At 39.9% G+C, this 18,308-nt stretch overlaps 1 protein-coding gene across 2 annotated transcripts in view; it reads left to right on the top strand.

Moving 5' to 3' along the window:
- The window catches only part of LOC136832139 (uncharacterized), a 37,424-nt gene that overhangs the window by 3,873 nt on the left and 15,243 nt on the right, over positions 1-18,308 (top strand). For both annotated transcript variants that reach the window (XM_067092809.1, XM_067092810.1), the window contains exons 2-5: positions 5,598-5,699; positions 6,755-8,978; positions 10,616-10,774; positions 12,614-12,796. In XM_067092809.1, coding sequence (XP_066948910.1) covers positions 5,607-5,699; positions 6,755-8,978; positions 10,616-10,774; positions 12,614-12,796 — 2,659 coding nt within the window. In that variant the 5' untranslated portion in view covers positions 5,598-5,606. The remainder of the gene's footprint in view (positions 1-5,597; positions 5,700-6,754; positions 8,979-10,615; positions 10,775-12,613; positions 12,797-18,308) is intronic.

The following is an 18,308-nucleotide window of genomic DNA, read 5'->3' as shown; positions in this document are numbered from 1 at the left end:
AAGCTTATGTGGACACGAGAACAGTAATATCTTAAATCATTTATAGTTACCTCTCTCCTCGAATCACCTTGATACAATACAGTTTACTTAGTTGGTGATGAAATAAGCTAGATAAATGTTTTATTTGATCTGTCTCATTTAGATTTTTAGTTCATCAGTTGTTATTGTTAGTCAGATGAAGAATCCTATTCATATGGAACAAGTCCATAGAGGGCATTGAACTTGAAATTATTATTATTATTATTAATATACAGTATTTATAAAAATATATTTTTTTGGTCTATCACAGTCATCCTATTCGACTGGGTGGTTTTTATAGTGTGGGGTTCCAGGTTGCATCCTGTCTCCTTAGGAGTCCATCATTTTTCTCACTGTGTGTTCTGTTTCTAGTAAAACACTCTTCTGCATGAGTCCTGGAGCTACTTAGGCATCTGGGTTTTCCAGATTTCTTTTTAGGAATCTTGGGATCGTGCCTAGTGTTCCTGTGACTATGGGTACAATTTCCACTGGGATATCCCATATCTCTCTTATTTTGATTTTAAGGTCTTGATACTTATTAATTTTTTCTCTCTCTTTCTCATCTACTGTACTCTGGTTTCCCATGGTATTGTGACATCAGTGAGGGATACTTTCTTCTTGATTTTGTCAATCAACATCACATCTGGTGTATTGGCACGTATCACCCTATCTGTTATGATAACATAGTCCCAGAGGATTTTGCCTGATCATTTTCTATCATTCCCTCAGGTTGGTGTTTGTACCACTTATTACCATGCTAGCTGGTGTTTCTTGCACAGGCTCCAGTGGAGGGCTTTTGCTACTGAATCATGCCTCATTTTGTACTGGTTCTGTGCAAGCGCCGGACATTCGCTTGCTATGTGGTTTATGGTCTCGTCTTTCATATTGCACTTCCTGCATATGGATGAGATGTTATTTCTATCAATTGTTTTTTGAACATATCTAGTTCTTAGGGCCTGATCTTGTGCTGCTGTTAGCATTCCTTCTGTTTCTTTCTTGAGTTCTGCCCTCTGTAGCCATTGCCATATTTCATCACTGGCCAGTTCTTCAGTCTGTCTCATGTACTGTCCATGCATTGGTTTGCTGTGCCATTCCTCTTTTCTGATTTTCATTGTCCCGTCTGTATATTTCTGGATCTTCGTCTACTTTTATCAGCCCTTCTTCCCGTGCACTCCTTAGCTACTCGTCTTCACTGGTTTTCAGATATTGCCCCAGTGCTGTGCTCTTGATGTGCTTAGTAACCCTCTCCCCCCTTCCTTTCGTGCTATGTATAATCTGTCTGTATTTACTCTTGGATGTAGTGCTTTGTTTATTGTCATGTGTTTCCTAGTTGTTGTTTTGTTGTTGTTATTATTATTATTATTATTATTATTATTACTGTATTATTATTATTATATAATTTTTTTTAATTTTTATTTATTATTCAGAAAATGAACCCTCTTCATATATTTTATTATTGTTTTTTTTTATTTTATTATTAATCAGAAAATGAACCCTATTCATGTGGAAGAACCCCACATGGGCCATTGACTTGAAATTCAAGCTGCCAAAGAATGTGGTGTTCATGAGAAAGAATTAACGGGCTAAAGGGAAATACAGAAAGAAGGGATCGCTTATTAGAAAAGAAATAATTAATTATATTAAAAATAAGTAGATAAAAATGTAAATCAATTATTAAAATGCAATGAGAATTACATTAGGGTAGTAATACAGTGCATCTTCTTTTTAACTTTGGAAGTTCCAATTGCATGACATCTTGAGGGGAACTTTGACAGAGAGGCAAATTTACTGCATATAGGTGCTGTGTTCAGTGAATCTGGTTGCTCGACAGGCAAAAGGGATCAGGGATCAATTGTGAATGTGAAAGATCAGTTAAAATATAACTTTTGAAAAATTGACAAACAAGAGACCATCGATTGATGTTCCAAGTCATAACTACTAATACTAATAGGAAAGGAAGTGAAACCTTCCACCACAAACCACATTGTCTAAAAGAGATGAATCTCTGGTAGAAGCAGACATCCACACCAGAGAACAGTATTAAAGTAAATGATTGGACAAATGACCTAAAACAGGTTTCATTGATTTCATCACTGTTATGAGGTGTTACATACAATTCCTAACTTTTGGTCAGCATTTGCTGATACTTTCATTAGATGTTTCTCAAAAATAAGATGTGACTCAAAAGTTACACCAAGAAATAGTTAAAGCTTCAGACTCATTCAGCAGAGTCCCATCCACCTGAAGGGGATAATGAGGTGGAAAATTTGTATGAGATCTGCTGATCAATAGTGTGTTCATTTTGATGGAGTTCAGCTGCATTCTCCACTAAATACATCATTCACTAATCTGGTCCATGTCACAGTTGAGATTAGGGGCAGCTTCATTTCTCATAAGTGGAGACTTTACTACACCCACAAGTGTTGCATCATCGTCATACTGAACAATCTTGTTTTCCAGGCCACTAACCTTATTACTTGTATACACTGAAATAATAGTGGACCAAGAAATCCTAAAACGTCCACCCGCTCCAAGTTTCTGAAGTGCCTTGTGATTTACTAAATTGAAAGCAGTAATAAAATGTTTGAATTCCTCCACACTCAAAATTCTTATAAAGGTTCTCTTGCAAATAGCACATCAAGCCTAAAAGAGCATTGCAGGTACCTAGCTGTTTCCTATACAAGTATTTCCCCTGTTACGATGGGGATACGTTACAAAAACCCCAATATTTCTTGTCAAAAGTAAGTCTTCCACATGTGAAGACCGAGGGTTTGTATTCATGTAGGAACAAATGACAGATTTTAAAGTAATTTGTATTTTTCCTACATACAAACCTGAGGTCTTCACATACACTGCCCATCTCAAGCCACCCCTCATTCTGATACCTGGGCCAGAAGTTAAGCGAATGCATTGCCTGACGGAAGGGTGGGACTCCCCACCCTACCGCCGATATTTAACTGCCTAACAACCTTGTTGTAATTGAATGGCCGGTTTCCAGCTGTGCTGAAGGTATTTCCACATGTAAAGACCTCAGGTTTGCATGTTAGGAAAAATACAAATTACTTAAAAATTTGCCATTTTGTAGGAATAGGTTCAGGATGACAAGTAGCAGGGAGAGGGACATGCTGATTGTTTAGCTTGAAAAGCTCTATGAAGCATTTCAGCCATTTCTTTGAGGCCAGTAACCAATAAACTATCATTCGTTAGCAGTGGTGGAATGGAGGGTGAGTGTGATCCAAGTATAGATGCCAATTTTGTCCACCACAGATAAGGCTGAGTAATTCCTTCAAGTTACCGCTTTAAGGAATTATTGTAATTCCTCTCAGATATATAGTAAATTCTATTTACAGCACAGCAAGAATCAACAAAAATGGTGTCATATTCATCTGCACAGTTTCATCTACATCAAACCATGGCTGGTCATTTATCCTAATCTTGATGACCTTTCTAGAGCCATGTCTTACTAAAATAGCCATCAGCATTTCATTTAATTTTCAGCTGGATTGTTTTTTAAATGGTGGCATTGGAATCTCAGTGACATAATGGTTGGAAGTGCTTATATACTTGCAGACCTTGGACTTGTCAATAGTTGGAACATCTCTGAATATGCGGTCTAATCTATTACCAGAAATATGAATGGGTTCCTCAATTAGCTGGACAAAATCAGAGGATATAGTGAACTCAAGAGCAGACCAGCCATGTTGATATGTGGAATTTGAATTAAGCCACTTACTGTGTTTTGCATTACAGTTTCACAAATAACAAATTAAACACTTTAATCCTGTGACTGAGCCATACTAACCCTCTCCAAGAGACAGCCATATGACGGGGTTCAGTTCTTGCGCCAGCGTCGTAACCGAAAATCGTCAGAAAATCGTCAAAAATCATAAGAAAACCTTACTTTTAATGCTCTCATTGGGAAAACAATTAAACTGCATTATTATTGAGTTTTACATCAAAAAAACCTTCAAATTATGATTAGGATTTCTTGTCGGATGATAACAGAAATAATTTCTGATGAATATATTTGAAAACCGAAAATCGGAATCGCGAAACCGGGGACTGCCTGTTTGGGTTTCGTTTCTGAGGATGTGATGATAACAGAAAATTGCTGCTAACCGAAAATCGGCGATTTTCGGAGCTTTTTCTGTGAATTTCGGGGCTTATCGGCGCCAAAAAGCGCCAATTTTCGGTTATTGGCACCTCTGTTAGTTATGTATTGGCGCCAATACCCAATTATCGGCGCCGATAAGTGGAAATCGGCAATTTTCAGTGCCTAAAATTGCAGATTTTCGTTGCTAGACAAGCCCCATAAAACCGGATCGCTGTTAACCGGGGACTGCCTTTATAGAATCGTCAATATTGGATTGTGGTAAAGAGGAAATACATAAATACATGAAAATCTGAAAACAAAGAACTCTGTGGCAATAATACTTAAGTTTTTTGACATTAAATAGGTCATCGAGACCTAGTGTAGACAGCCATACCTTGTGCATGTGGGATGTTAAGAGGATAAATACAATCATGAGCATCAAACCTTGGGATCAAAATTCAACACTTACAAAAGTCTCGGACAAAAAAACCAAGTCAAGAAAATTTGACTTGAAACCTTGAACATTTGAGTAAAGTACTCAGCAGTTTTTCTTATGGTAATGAGTAGCAGGCCCAAGGTTAAGCTCAGTGTCTCCAGAAAGAATTGAAGTTAACAGGTATATAATTAGAAGCAAATCTGATAAAGATTCATAACAACAACATAGTAATTATCAACAGAACAGTGAACAATAAAATCGGCAACAACTGTATATACAATAATTTCATTAGTAGGAGGATTAAAGCTTACAGCATGTCACTAAAACAGCGTCAGAAGCAACTTGTCGACAAGTTGAGGGCGGGGCACCTTGTAAGGCAGAAAAAACCCACCAGGTCTGCCAAAACAAAGGTGGGGGCGCAGTCAGGATGGATTTAGAAATCATAGAAATTTTGAAATTATCAATTCTTGTTCCTGGGTGCTCACTGTCTTTACTGTTTTCACTTCTGTATTATTATTTTTACTGTCCTAATATCAGACTTTCGTTGTTTCTTTGTGACCTTATTAGTATAAAATTTGTTCTGTCATTGAAGGATAGCTGTACCTCATTTGCCAAGGGTGGGTAAAAATGATTGTACATTTACTCTGGCAAGGGGACATGATCACGGGAAACGCTTCATAAAAAGGACATGGTGAACGTAGGTTAGCGTAACCTAACATCACATACTATCAGTACTTGAATAATACACAGAAATTTTGATTGAATGATAGATAATTCAACAGTCTGTCAGAACCCAGGCTGAATAAGAAACAAGCTAGAAGGATAGAAAATAAAGCATAAAGAAATACCCTGTAGCTGGGTGGCAAAGGATATTTCAAGCATCTTTTACCATTGCCTGGTAACCCCCCTGTGGGGTTTAATGATGTGATGTGGATGATTGTATCTGTTAAGGTTTTCTTGTAACAAGTTACTCAAAGAGTAAATATTTGGAATTCATAATTTCTAACCAGGATTATTCCAATATAAATAGCTAAATTTTTTTATTTCCAGGGACACATCATGAAGTGCAAGGTGAATGAATCTCCAAGTAGTGGCTTAGGAAGACCTCGAACCAGCTTAATTTCAGCTGTTCATTCTTCTTCAAGAAATAAAGTAAGTATGATATGAAACTATGTGTAATCTTTTCAAGATAATGTACTGACCTTGCTCACATAAACTGATGCCATTGAACTTCATATATCTTTGTTTATGTCATTGGAAAATATTAATAATTTCACTATTCTGTATGTAAATTTATGTAGTTGTGAGACTTTCATGTGGAAATTTTCTCATCACTTACTTTTAACATCTGATGGCAAAATCCTAATACTGTACAGCATATCAGGGCAGTTTGTATGGGCCTCAACAAGAGAATATCACTGGAAATATGTTTTAAGGCAAATGACTTTCAGACTAAAAAAACAAAATGAAGCAGCAGCTCATGTCCAACCCGATGGCATGAAGCAGTAAGTTCACCACAGTTTAAATGGAGTTTGATCTTTCATTATGAATATTCATCCCTGTAGGGGGATAGTGCCGTCAGTGCACCTCACACAGTGCACTGTAGGCATTACTTAAATTTCATTGCAGTGTTCCTTCAACACCTGGCTGCAACCCCTTTCATTCCTTTTACTGCACCTCAGACCTCTGTTCAGATTCTCTTTCTTCCAGCTGACTTTCCACCCTCTCCTAACAATTGTTTCATAGTTCAACTGCGAGGTTTTCCTCCTATTAAACCTTTGAAACTTTTTTATTCTCAATTTCCTTTAAGCACTAAAGGACTTGATAGGTCCCAGTGCTTGACCTTTTGCCTAAATTTAATTTCTAGCTTATTGAGGCCTCTAGATGACTAAAAGAGTATACTTCTCTACATTATTACAAGAGGATTGTATTGCTGCAAGTACTTTTATAGCTCTTCCCTTGTTTCTTAGCTTGCGTTGAATTATTTTAAGGAAATTCCAAGTAGAAATTTATTTTCATACACATTGCTTTTTTTATGTACGGTACAATTCTTTCCCTTCTTTTCCAGTGAGGCAAGATGTGAGGCCAGATATAACATATACAGTACTTTGTTTACTTGCATTAGATTTTATTTTCTCCATACTCATAGATATCTACTTTAGAACTTTCATAGATTTCTTTAGATAATTTTTATTTGTATTTGTCAGATTAACAACAATGATGTTAGTGCAGTCCGAAGGTCATCCAGGCGGGCTACCATTGAGCGCCGCATCTGGGCAGTGCCGAAGAAGGGGAACAAATTCAGTGGTACTACTACAACTCAAAGTGCCAAAAAGAAGGAAAATATTCAGAGTAAAAGAGACAGAAAACCCTGTAGCAATGAAAAGATAGAGGTAAAAAGTAATAATAAAAATAAAGGCTCCAGTGGAATTAAACGAGGTGTCAGCCCCTCTGAGGACTCGGAGCTACCAAGAAAAAAAGCAAGGAAAAAATTGCCAGGGGAAGATGTAAAGCTTGTCAGTAAAACTGAATCTTCTGAGGCAATAGACAAGACACACAGTGAAGGGCAGTGTGACAAACACTTCCACAATCTTGACGAAACAGTCTCAAACGAAGGCAGTTCATCAATTGAGTCTAGTTGTACAAAAGTCACTTTAGAATGTGAAACCTTGGAAAATGCCAATCAAGAAACATTTCCTGATGGGGATGAAAGGACGAGACAATTGGATGGTCTAGATAGTGAAAAGGTTGACTTAGCTGATACTTCTCAACGAGTAAATACGGACAGTAAATGTGATATAGGAAAGGAGGAAACTTTGTGTATAGATGATATTTGTTTACATAAGGCTGTCATTGTGGAAGTAGTGTCAGATTATGGTAGATCAGATGTCAAGGAAACCTATACTACAGATTTAGCCCTGAAGGATGACATTTCTGAAAAGGTAGTAAGTCATAAAGTTCTTGAAGTGGATGGTGATATATGTAAAGATAGACATAAAAATGATAAAAGTACTCGTAGTCTTGATTCTTCTTCACCAAAGGATATTTGGCTTGATAGTAAAAGTGATTCTGTTGGATCTTTGTTATCTGATATGGATAAGTACCCAATTCGACCAGAAAAGTCCAGGAAATTTTTGAAAGTGGAGCCCAATTGGACAAGTGTCATTAGCAGTGGAATCAAAGGTGAAGGTGAAAATTTTAAAGTGTCTCTAACCACAGGTGTGAAGGCTGCTTCCACTCTTGATAGTTGTTCTGTAAAGTCTATGCACAAGCCATCATTTGATGAAGGCTCAGATAATAGCTCCATTGAAGGGCCTTCAGGCCTTTGTGAAGTGCGTAAAAAAGTTGAATCTGATAAAGATACAAGGAGTGGAAGTTCCCTTCATGTCTTTTCAGAACCTAAGCCTCACGTGAAGGACAGTCCAGTCACTAAAAGCAAGGACAGCTTTTCAAAAGCAAATAGGAAGGATTTGATTTTTAATGGTGACACTTTAAAGGTTGAAAGCAAAGCAAAATGTGACCTACAGTCCAAAGAATTGGGAGTTTTGACAGACACTGATACAGTGCAAAATGGGTTCAGCAGAAAACCTGTTTTATCAGAGAAACAGAGCGTAAAACTCACAGGGGATAAACTGGGACATTCATATATTTTAGTGGATGTAGGTGATACTAAAGTTGCAGAAAAACAGTCTTTGAATTTACAACAAATTAACAGTGGCTTTGATCCTGGAGGTGTACATAGAACAGAATTGCACTTGAATGACTGTAAGGAGCTGCTCAGTGAAACCAAAATAAGTGCAGGTTCTCTTTCACATGTAAATTATAAGAATTCTGATAAAAAAACAATCAAAGATAGTGTAACAGTTTTAGCAAAACCTGTTGATCAAACTTGCAAAAGTTTGGAAATGAGAGGTTTTGTTGATCAAACTTGCAAAAGTTTGGAAGTGAGAGAGGGTGAATTCAGTGAAGAGTACAGTGACAAAGAAATTGGGGCGATTGAAAAGTCTAGTGGGATATGTGACAGTGGTAATGTGCATGAAGGTGAAAATGCATGCATTCCAGAATTAGACTCTAGTTGTAAAACAGGTGATAGTTTAAAGGTGTGCAGCCAAACCAAGAGTTGTCTTGTCCCGCTGGAGTTAGATGTATCTGATATGGAAGTTGGTGAGGAAGGCCACGTGTCACTGAGTGTAGCTCTTGCTCAGTTAGTTGATGCAGGCTCACCCGATGAAGCTGATGGTGCTGAGACTCTTACTATCCACTCTGCTGCTGCTTTAACGCAAGTCAGTGAAGAAAGAAAGGAAGTTGTGTCTAGTGAACGGAAGGAAACGCTTGTTGAAGAAAGAAAGGAAATAATAACTGAGGAGAGAAGTGAAGTGCTGACTGAAGAAAGAAAGGAGATGGTTGCAAAAGTAGAGAGCGATACTGAAGGTAAGAAGCATGATTAGAATCTGCTCTACTTGTGTTTATTTTTCAGTACTCCTACAGGGTATGAGATGCATAGTTATTTTGTGTACAGTTATAAAGAAGCTAACTTATTTTTATATAGGAAAATGCCCCCCTTTCTATTTTGAAGCTAGGAATAATTTTGTTGCCTTTGTTCCAATTAGTCGCAAAGTTACCTTGGATGATACAACATACAAACTTGTTTCACAAATTCTTATCTTTGCTTCTTGGTAGGTGTATTGATTACAGAGTATAAACTAGCCATCTAGACTTGTAAATAAAATGGTTCCATTAGTAGACAGAGCAACCTGTCAATCATAGGCGTGTACTGTTGTACTATCCTTTGCAGCAGAAGCATGGGCACTGACAAGGAAAATGGTAGAGATCTTGAAAATGCCATAGAAAGGGTAGAGGATTGTCATACAAATGAAGAGTTGTTGGAGAGGTGGTATCAAGAGGCTGGAAAAAACATTTAGACAGTTTATCATGTGAGAGAAGAGATGAGGAACAGTTACCTATAGTTTGTTGTGTGCTTACTTTTCAAGATAATTTTTGCTTGATCGTATGGAAATACAAACCTTCATCTGTATGTAAGAGCATTTCTCAGTGCAAGCTGGAAATAGTCCTTGAAGTTTGGTAACAACCATTGACATCTGTTAACGTAGAGGACCATCTCCTTTGCCCAAAAAGGTCATCTGTCACTACTTAAAGAGGATGTGATATTTAAGATGCATCTAAACTTTTCCATGAACGAGTAATTGCTCGTGATAGCCAGCCCCTCTCAGCTTCCTTAAGTATTCCCCTAAGGGAAACACAGAGAGCAGTGATTGTTTTAAAGATAGGTATACTTAGAAGTGTCGTTCCATATTTGCCAAAGATAGGTACTTAGAAGTGTTGTTCCATGTTTGCCAATGTGTGCCTTAGATATATATGTTTACAAAGGAACGTGGTAGTACTCACTGAGACCGTTGGCTTTGGCAGGACAAGTTTTACCAGCAACAGAAAATACTTTGAATTCCCCATCCCCCTCCTCCTCATCCTGTTAACCATCATCTTTGTTCATACTTCATTCATTCTCAAAAGATTTGGTATTCTGGTGTTATGAGGTTCTACCTCTTTATCTGAATTGTTAGTTGATCTCTGCCACTTTTTTTGAGGTATCACAAAGTACAAACGTTTTACTTTACTCTCTGGGTGCTGAGGTATTGTCGGACGGTACCCAGTGAAATTACCTTTGGATACTGTGTTCCATACTTACACTGTCTCCAAGTGCTCCAATGGGTCCCTCGGACCCTCACAAGGGCTGCTAGACCTCCCACCTAAAATAAGATTTGGGTTCAGCTTGATTGATGGGTTTTCATGAAATAAGTTTTTGTAACAAAACTAGAAAAAATTTCTAACATGAAATATGTCTTCCAGACCCATCAGGCATGTTGGAAGTGTACACCTGCCATTTCCTTGTTCTAATTGTCTCACATCCAATCTGCAAAAAATGAGGAGAATAGTCATTGCTACTGAGGGGTCAGCGGCATCCTTGAGGACATTAGGGCTGCAAATTAGGGCTCTAAATGATTGATGGATTCTATGAAAAAGATGTTAATAAAAACTATTTTTGTTTTCAGATCAAGGGAAAAGGGAGGTTGTTAACGAAGAAGAAATTGAAGAGGATGAAGGCAAACTTTTTATTAAAGAGGATGAAGAAGAGGAAATTGTTAAACTAGAGGAAGACCGAGAAGTAGAGACTGAATGCCAGGAGGAACAGGAAGAAGCTGTAGAGCTTGGTGAGGATTTTTATTTTCATGAAAGGGGGAATGCATTATAATTGTGTAGGGCATTGGGAGTGTAATGGAGGGGGAAGTAACGCCAAAATTGAAATGCATATATGGTACGTGAACATTCCAGTGAAAAGTAGTATGTAATACACACAAAGGTTGTTATCATGTTCTTTACTTCATTCAGCCTTCCAACATTACAAAAATACCTGTATTAGCTGTTCAGGTTTTAATTCTATCTTACATATGTAGTTTAGTGTGCTTGATACTAATTCTTTTTCATTTTGTTGTGGTTATTGATGTAAAACTATTTGATTCCCATGTGTGTGGCTGCACTTAGATTATGATTAGTTATATTTAGTGTTTATGTTTTAGTGAAAAATTTTGTTATTGAACACACAGTCCTTTCAGATAATATGACAATTAAATGAAATATGTTACTTAATTGTCACTGGTAAGCTTACTGAAAATATGAAACAACTTATCTTTGTCCTTCAACTTTTTCACTTGAATATGTCTAACATTACTTTATTAATCTAAAAATCACTAGCATAATTAGAGACAAAAATGAATTCAGTGCATTTGTATTATTAATAATATACAAATGTTGGTACAGTACTTGTCAAAAGTACTACTGGATGTAAGCGTACAGACAAACAAACAGACATAGCCAGTACATGAGCTCACATCATATTATCAGCTGATGAGGAGGTGTAGGGTGATGTTAAGGGAGGTTTCTTAGGTCTAAGCTTACAAAAATGAATTGAGGGTTGACTGACACTGCATGCTGATCAGGTTACCTTATTTACTCATACACCTGTCAGATCAAGGGTGTGTCATGTACTCCTTGTCAAGGTTAAGTCCAGATTGTCTAAGCACTCTAAAATTAGGCAAGGCTGTATTTTACATGCACCTAAAAACTAATAACAAAAGAAAAAAATATGTTGTAAACATGGAAGAAATATGCATTTATTACCAACACACACAACATTGGGATGTGATAAAGACGTTTTTAAGTATATCTCAGTTTAACCTAACCATTGAGCTGATTAACAGCTCTCCTAGGGCTGGTCTGAATTATTAGACTTATTTTACTTGGCTAAGAACCAGTTGGTTACCTAGCAACGGGACCTACAGCTTATTGTGGAATCCAAGCCACATTATAACGAGAAATTGATTTCTGTCACCAGAAATAAATTCATCTAATTCCTAATTGGTCGGTCAGAGAATCGAATGCGGGCTTAGCAGAGTGCTATCCGAGAATGATACTGACCTGTCCAATGAGGAACTCGGGATGTAATAAAACTTTTAACATACTGGTTACTGTGATAAGGTTTAACATCGTGTGTGCTCTACAAAATATGTAACAAAAGAAATGGAAGACTTTAATGATAAGTAACAACACAGATAATTGTCAATTTTGTTACTTTTTCTCAGAAAATCTTCCACTCTTTGTATATTATGGTTCATTTCTTGCATTTTAAGTCCCCATAAAATGGATTTAGAGCAAAATGCTTGTAAACCATTTGCTGTTAACCTTCTTGCCATGAATAGAGAAATTAGTGTCAGATGTATTGCCTTGCCTTTTTAATGGTGTATAACAGTTCATGCTTTTTTTTTCTATGAACTTGCACTTTTGGTTGGTTTTTGTGAGATTTGAAAATTATGTGGGTATTTTCTTAGCCCCCATGTATCTGTGAATATATGGAAGTTGCACCTGTATATTTAGAAGAGTTTGCATACTTTAATAGTAAGCTAATCTTAATGTAGGAAGCCTGTTCAGTATTGAAAAATCTTTTCTTTAATTGAATAGATGATAAGGATTTAAATGATTGTCTCTTCAATCAGTGGACCAGCTAGCCCGATGTACAGCAGATCCTGATGAAGGAGACCTTGTGGGAAGTGAGGAAACTCCTCATGATTCTTCTGTAGAGAAAGCCACAAAGGTTGATGGAGAAGTGCAGCCACTAAATTTACAAAAACCAAAGAAACAGATTCCACCACTTATCAAGATTAGTACTCGACCTCCAAGTAAGTAGTGGGCCAGTTATGTGCACATATTTCTGGTTTGTTTAAAGGATTCTTTAAGTAAAATAAACCTTTGGAACCTCAGTTTTATATAAGCAACTTACCAAGTAATTACATAGCTATTAGTTTCTATTAACTGGCAGCTAGAATTTTGAAATTCGCAGTAGCGCTACTTTTGTTTTGGCTAGGCGAGTGACCCCCACCCACTTTTGGGGTAAGAGAGGAATCAGCCAAGCAAGCGATCTCAGTATGTTTCTGCTGGCTGATGGCTGTGGTTACAGTGATTGGCAGCAGGATTTTTTTTTTATTTCTCTTTTCTTTTTTGATCTTGGAATCATTGGTGAAGTTTCTCTTTATGATAGCCTTTTCGGCACAGTTAGATAGCGTCAGGTTTTCACTGAAGACCAGTATTACCAATTTTGATGATTATTGAGATTTTCTTTGACTCGTGACTTGTTAACATGTCCGATTCGGGCTCTCAAAGTGTTAGGTATTGCAGTAAAGGCTGCAATAGGAGACTGACTAAAGCCTGCTATGACCCTCATACTCTTTGTACATCTTGCAGGGGTCAAATATGTTCCCCTGCTTTGACTTGTAATGAATGTATTTCTTGGGATCCTAAAATGTGGAAGACTTTGAATAGTCATTTGTCGAAATTAGATAGGGATAAAAAGAGAAAGCTAGCGGCTAGAGCTAGTAGCAAGAACACTTCAGCTAGTCAGGCGTCTGCAAAATCTTTGTCTGATAATTATGATTCTTTATCCATTGTTCCACCTGATCCCCCGTCTCAGTCTGTACCAATAACTCTGCACCCTGGCTCCCTTACTCCCGATCCTGACCTTATTACCAGCCTTTAGTCGAGAATTAATCTTAAGTTTGGTGTACTTGTTGATACGATGGAGAAAATTGGTGCATCTGTTAAAGTCCTAGTGGACAAAGTGAACGTGAAAGGTGATAGTGAAGTGTTAGTGGAGGAGGTGGCTGTCTGTCCCGCCGGTTCTCCTAGGCCAAGGTCCCTGGCAAACTCCCCTAAACCTGGGAGGAGCCAAACTCGCATCCTAAAGGAGGTCGGTGGGGTCTGCCCACAGGCAGTCGTCCCCTCAGTCGTACCTGTTGCCAATTCCCAGGTAACGACAGAGTGCCGCTGGAAGGGTGTCTCTATGGAAGTGGAATATCTTTCATCTAGTATTTCCAGCAGCGACTCCAGTCCTAGGCGCCAATGGTGTTTTCAAGGTGAATCTTTTCCCCTGAAGAGGCGCGCCCCAGGTGCTTCTCAACCTACTGCAGTTCCTATTAAGAAGGTTAAAGAAACTTCTCCAGAGCATCTTCCTTCCTGTAGCTTTTGAGACAATCCGGAACGTTTCTCCCAGGATCATCCAGATTTAGTGGGACAAGTTCAGCCTTCTAAGCACGCTACTTCTCAGAAGCGCTCTTCTGCATCAAGAACTTCTTCGTCTTCTAAGTGCCCATCTTTAGCTTTGGAGGCATTGTGTAGATACATTTGTTGTCAGAACGCTCTCCAGCACCCTTGCGCCCAACACCTGTTCCTGTAGCGCCTGTACAATCTGCTTTTCTCTGTACAATCTTTGTTGGCAGAGAAGTCATCTTTGGTGCCAGAACTTCCTTCTCCAGGTAAACGTGGTACTCCTTTTGGTGTGGCTCTCTCCGAGTGCCCTTCATCTTTTGTGCGACCATCGTCTCCTGAGTGCTCCTTAGCCGAGTGCACTTTGGTTCCTGAGCGGCTGCTGGCACACATGCTCCCATTGGCTCCCAAGCACCCATTGGCGCCCGTTCTCCTCTTGCAGCAAGACACTTTCTTGGCACCCAAGCCTAATTCCGCTTCCGGGCGCCTGATTTTGTATGTTTCTTCGGCAGTGCCCGCGTCTCCTTCTGTGCTAATTCTCTTGCTCCGGCAGTTGCAGTCTCGCTCCCATTTACGTCTTTTCCTTCGTCTTCTGCAGCGCAACAGATTCCCTCGGTTTTGGTTCCGTCTGTTCAGTCAACCCAGCTCAAATTGGATAATATCCAAGGTTTAATTCAGAAAGCCCCATCAGCTCCCCAGCCCATTGCGGATCTGAGGAGGAAGAAGCGGACCCTGTTACCCCTCCTTCAGTGTATGCCTCGTTAGTCAGAGTTCTGCTGGTGACTTTCCCAGACTTTTTCTCTCCTGCAGCTCTGGCTTCTCTGGCTTTGATTTACCTGATGGATAATCAGACGACTTCGAAACTTCCTAAAATGGTGCTGTCCTCTTCAGATAAGAAAGCTCTCCATGAGGTGGAAAACTGGCTCTCGAGCAAGAGGAAGCAGGGAAGAGCCTCTTTTAGTTGTCGTCCTCCTAGATTGTCGCAGAGAAGATACCTTTTTTATGCGACCAGAGAGGCTCCATCCATGGGAGCATCTGCCTCCTCCCAGGGAGACTTCACCGGGTTAATTGACTCCTCCAGACAATTCAGCCAGGATTTTGTTCTCGTCCTCAGAATTGGACCACCTTATCAAACACTTATTCAAGGTCTTGGAAGTTCTCAGCTTTCTCGACTGGGCAGTAGGAGCTCTTGCCCGTAAATTGAACGATTGCCCTCATATCCCGGAAGACTTCTCTTCGGAATTTTTGGGGGTCATCTTTTGCCTAGATAAGGGTATGAGAAGACGGCTCGTTTGAAGTATCCTTGCTATTTACCATTGGAATCCTCAAGAAAAGGGGGCTTTGGTGTTCCTACACCACGAAGGGAGTTACTCCTTTCCAGAAGTCTGCACTCCTCTTCTCTCATCTTGATAAGAAGCACCTTTTCCCTCAAGCGACTGTGCTGCAGATTGCTTGTGACCTGCGGGAAACGTCTACTCAGGACCTCTTTGCACAATCAACGAGACGACCTAGAGAGTCTCCGGCCTACACCTCCAGGACAGTTTCCCGAGTTCAACCCCAGTCCTTTCCAGGTAGAGGCAAAGAGGCTTCCCGAGACCTCGCGGAAATGCCCGTTTCACCTCAGAGCAATCAAACAGTCCTCCAATAAACCACCCGCACATAAGTGGGGATCTAGTCCTCTGCACACTTGTGAGGGCAAGACTCTTCCACTTTTGGGAGCATTGGGAAGCAAGAGGAGTGGAGAGCTGGATTGTTCAAGTCCTGAGAGAGGGTTATTCAATCCCGTTTCTGAAGAAACCTCCCTTAAACAACAAGCCTGTAACATTGACAACCTACTCGTCAAACTCTGAGAAGTTTTCAGCCCTCTCCCAAGAAGTGACAGCTCTCCTCGAAAAAGAAGCAGTCGAACTAGTCGAGGACACCTCTCTGGGGTTCTACAATCGGCTTTTTGTAGTCCTCAAAGCCTCAAGGGGCTGGAGGGCAGTTCTGGATATAAGTGCCTTGAACTTGTACATGCAGAAAACAAAATTCAAGGTGGAGACGTCCCAGTCCATCCTTGCATCCATTCGTCTGGAAGATTGGATGATCTCGATAGACATGAAAGATGCCTACTTCCATGTCCCAATTCATCGGGACTTGAAGTTTTATAAACTTCAAGTCCCGATGAATTGGGACATGGGTTTATGTTCCAGCACAAAGTGTACCAGTTCAGAGCCCTTTGCTTCGGTCTGTCAACAGCCCCACAGGTATTCATGCGTTAGCCCCAATAGTGAAATGCTTACACTTGAAAGGGTCAACATTTCGTTGTATCTTGACGATTGGCTTATTCACTCCCAGTTGGAGGAAAAATGTGCAGAGGACCTTCACAACACCCTTTCTCTCACCCAGGATTTGGGCCTCTTGATAAATTTCCCAAAGTCTCAACTGACTCCTTCTCAGGAGATAGCTTATTTGGGGATGAGGATAAACTCTCGGAGTTCTTGGACTTTTCCCTCCCCCAAAGGATAAACTCATGTCTTCAGAAGGTAAGCAAATTTCTCGCCCTTCAGTCCTGTTCTGCGAACAGTTGGATGAGCCTGTTGGGGACTCTCTTGTCCATGGAGCAGTTTGTGTCCCTGGGAAGGCTACACATGAGAAACTTACAGTTCTTTTTGAAAATCAACTAGAATAGAAAGAAATACCCGGATTCCTTCGTTTTTCCAATAATGAGGGAAATAAAAGAGGATCTTGCTTGGTGGAATTCAAGAGAAGCTCTCTCAAGGGAAACCGCTTCTCCCTCTGAACCCCAACCTAGTGTTTTATTCAGACACATCAGACCTAGGCTGGGGAGCCCTCCTGGGAGACAAAGAAGTTTCAGGCCTGTGGACTTCAGAACAGATGAAATGGCACATCAGCATGAAAGAATTGATGGCAATTCACTGGGGATTGCAAGCGTTTGCATTGGAGGTGTCCGGGAAGACAGTGTCCATCCACTCAGACAGCGCCATGGCTCTGTTCTATATCAGGAAACAAGGGGGAACGCATTCATTTTCCCTTTGCCAAGCAGCAAGAGCCCTACTCATTTGGGCAGATCAGAATCAAACACAGATCCTAACCAGATTTATTCGGGAAATTCAGCGTGTTAGCAGACGAACTCAGCCGTCAAAAACAAGTTCTCCCCACGGAATGGACTTGACCCTCTCATATGCGTAGAGTTGTGGAAAGTGTGGGGAAGGCTGGTTGTAGATCTGTTTGTGACTGCAAAGAACCATCATCTCCCCCTGTATTGTTCGCCAGTGCCAGATCCACAAGCTTGGGTGACGGATGTAATGCTCTAGATTGGTCGAACATGGACCTTTATGCCTTCCTCCCATTCAAGATAGGGAGAGAAGTATTAAACAAGTTCCAGAATCATTGGAATGTAAAGGTGACTTTAATAGCCCCGTTCTGGCCAGCACAGGAATGGTTCTTGGACTTGCTGGAACTTCTCATGGATTTTCCAAGACTGTTGCCTCAAAAACCGAGTTTACTGAAACAACCACATTTCAGAAGGCTCCATCAAGGACTGTCCACTCTGGCTCTAACCCCATTCAGGCTGTGTACAGATTGGTTCAGGCGAAAGGATGTTCAAAGGCAGTTGCAGACGCTATTGCTCGTTGTAGACAACATTCTTTGAGCCAAGTTTACCAAGCCAAGTGGACAGTCTTCCGTGACGGGTGCAGGAGACACAACATCCCGTCTTCTAAGATATCTGTAGCGGAAATATGTGATTTCTTACTATATTTGAAGTCTGCCAGGAGTCTTTCTACCTCAACCATTAAAGGCTACAGGGCAGTGTTGAGCTCTGTATTTAAGGCATAGGGGTTTAGGTCTCCCAGCTAATAAGGATCTTTCTGATCTCATCAAGTCGTTCGACAGGACCAAACAGAAAGAGGATAAGCTAGTAGCCTGGAATTTAGATGTGGAACTGAAGTGGCTGTTGCGACCACATTTTGAACTTCTGCAGTCTATCTCCTTAAGGGACCTAACTTGGAAGACTGTTCATAGTAAGGTTAGCAACCTACAAGAGAGAAAGTGAGCTACACGCTTTTGATAAAAAGATTGGATTCTCTCAATATAACGCAGTTTGCTCATTTACTTCAGGATTCTTAGCTAAGAATGAGTCCCCTTCCA

This window comes from Macrobrachium rosenbergii, chromosome 49, assembly GCF_040412425.1.
Source record: "Macrobrachium rosenbergii isolate ZJJX-2024 chromosome 49, ASM4041242v1, whole genome shotgun sequence".
In the NCBI taxonomy this organism is placed as follows: Eukaryota; Metazoa; Arthropoda; class Malacostraca; order Decapoda; family Palaemonidae; genus Macrobrachium; species Macrobrachium rosenbergii.
The sequence above is the reverse complement of the archived record's forward strand: the minus strand, read 5'-3'. Positions and strand labels throughout refer to the sequence as shown.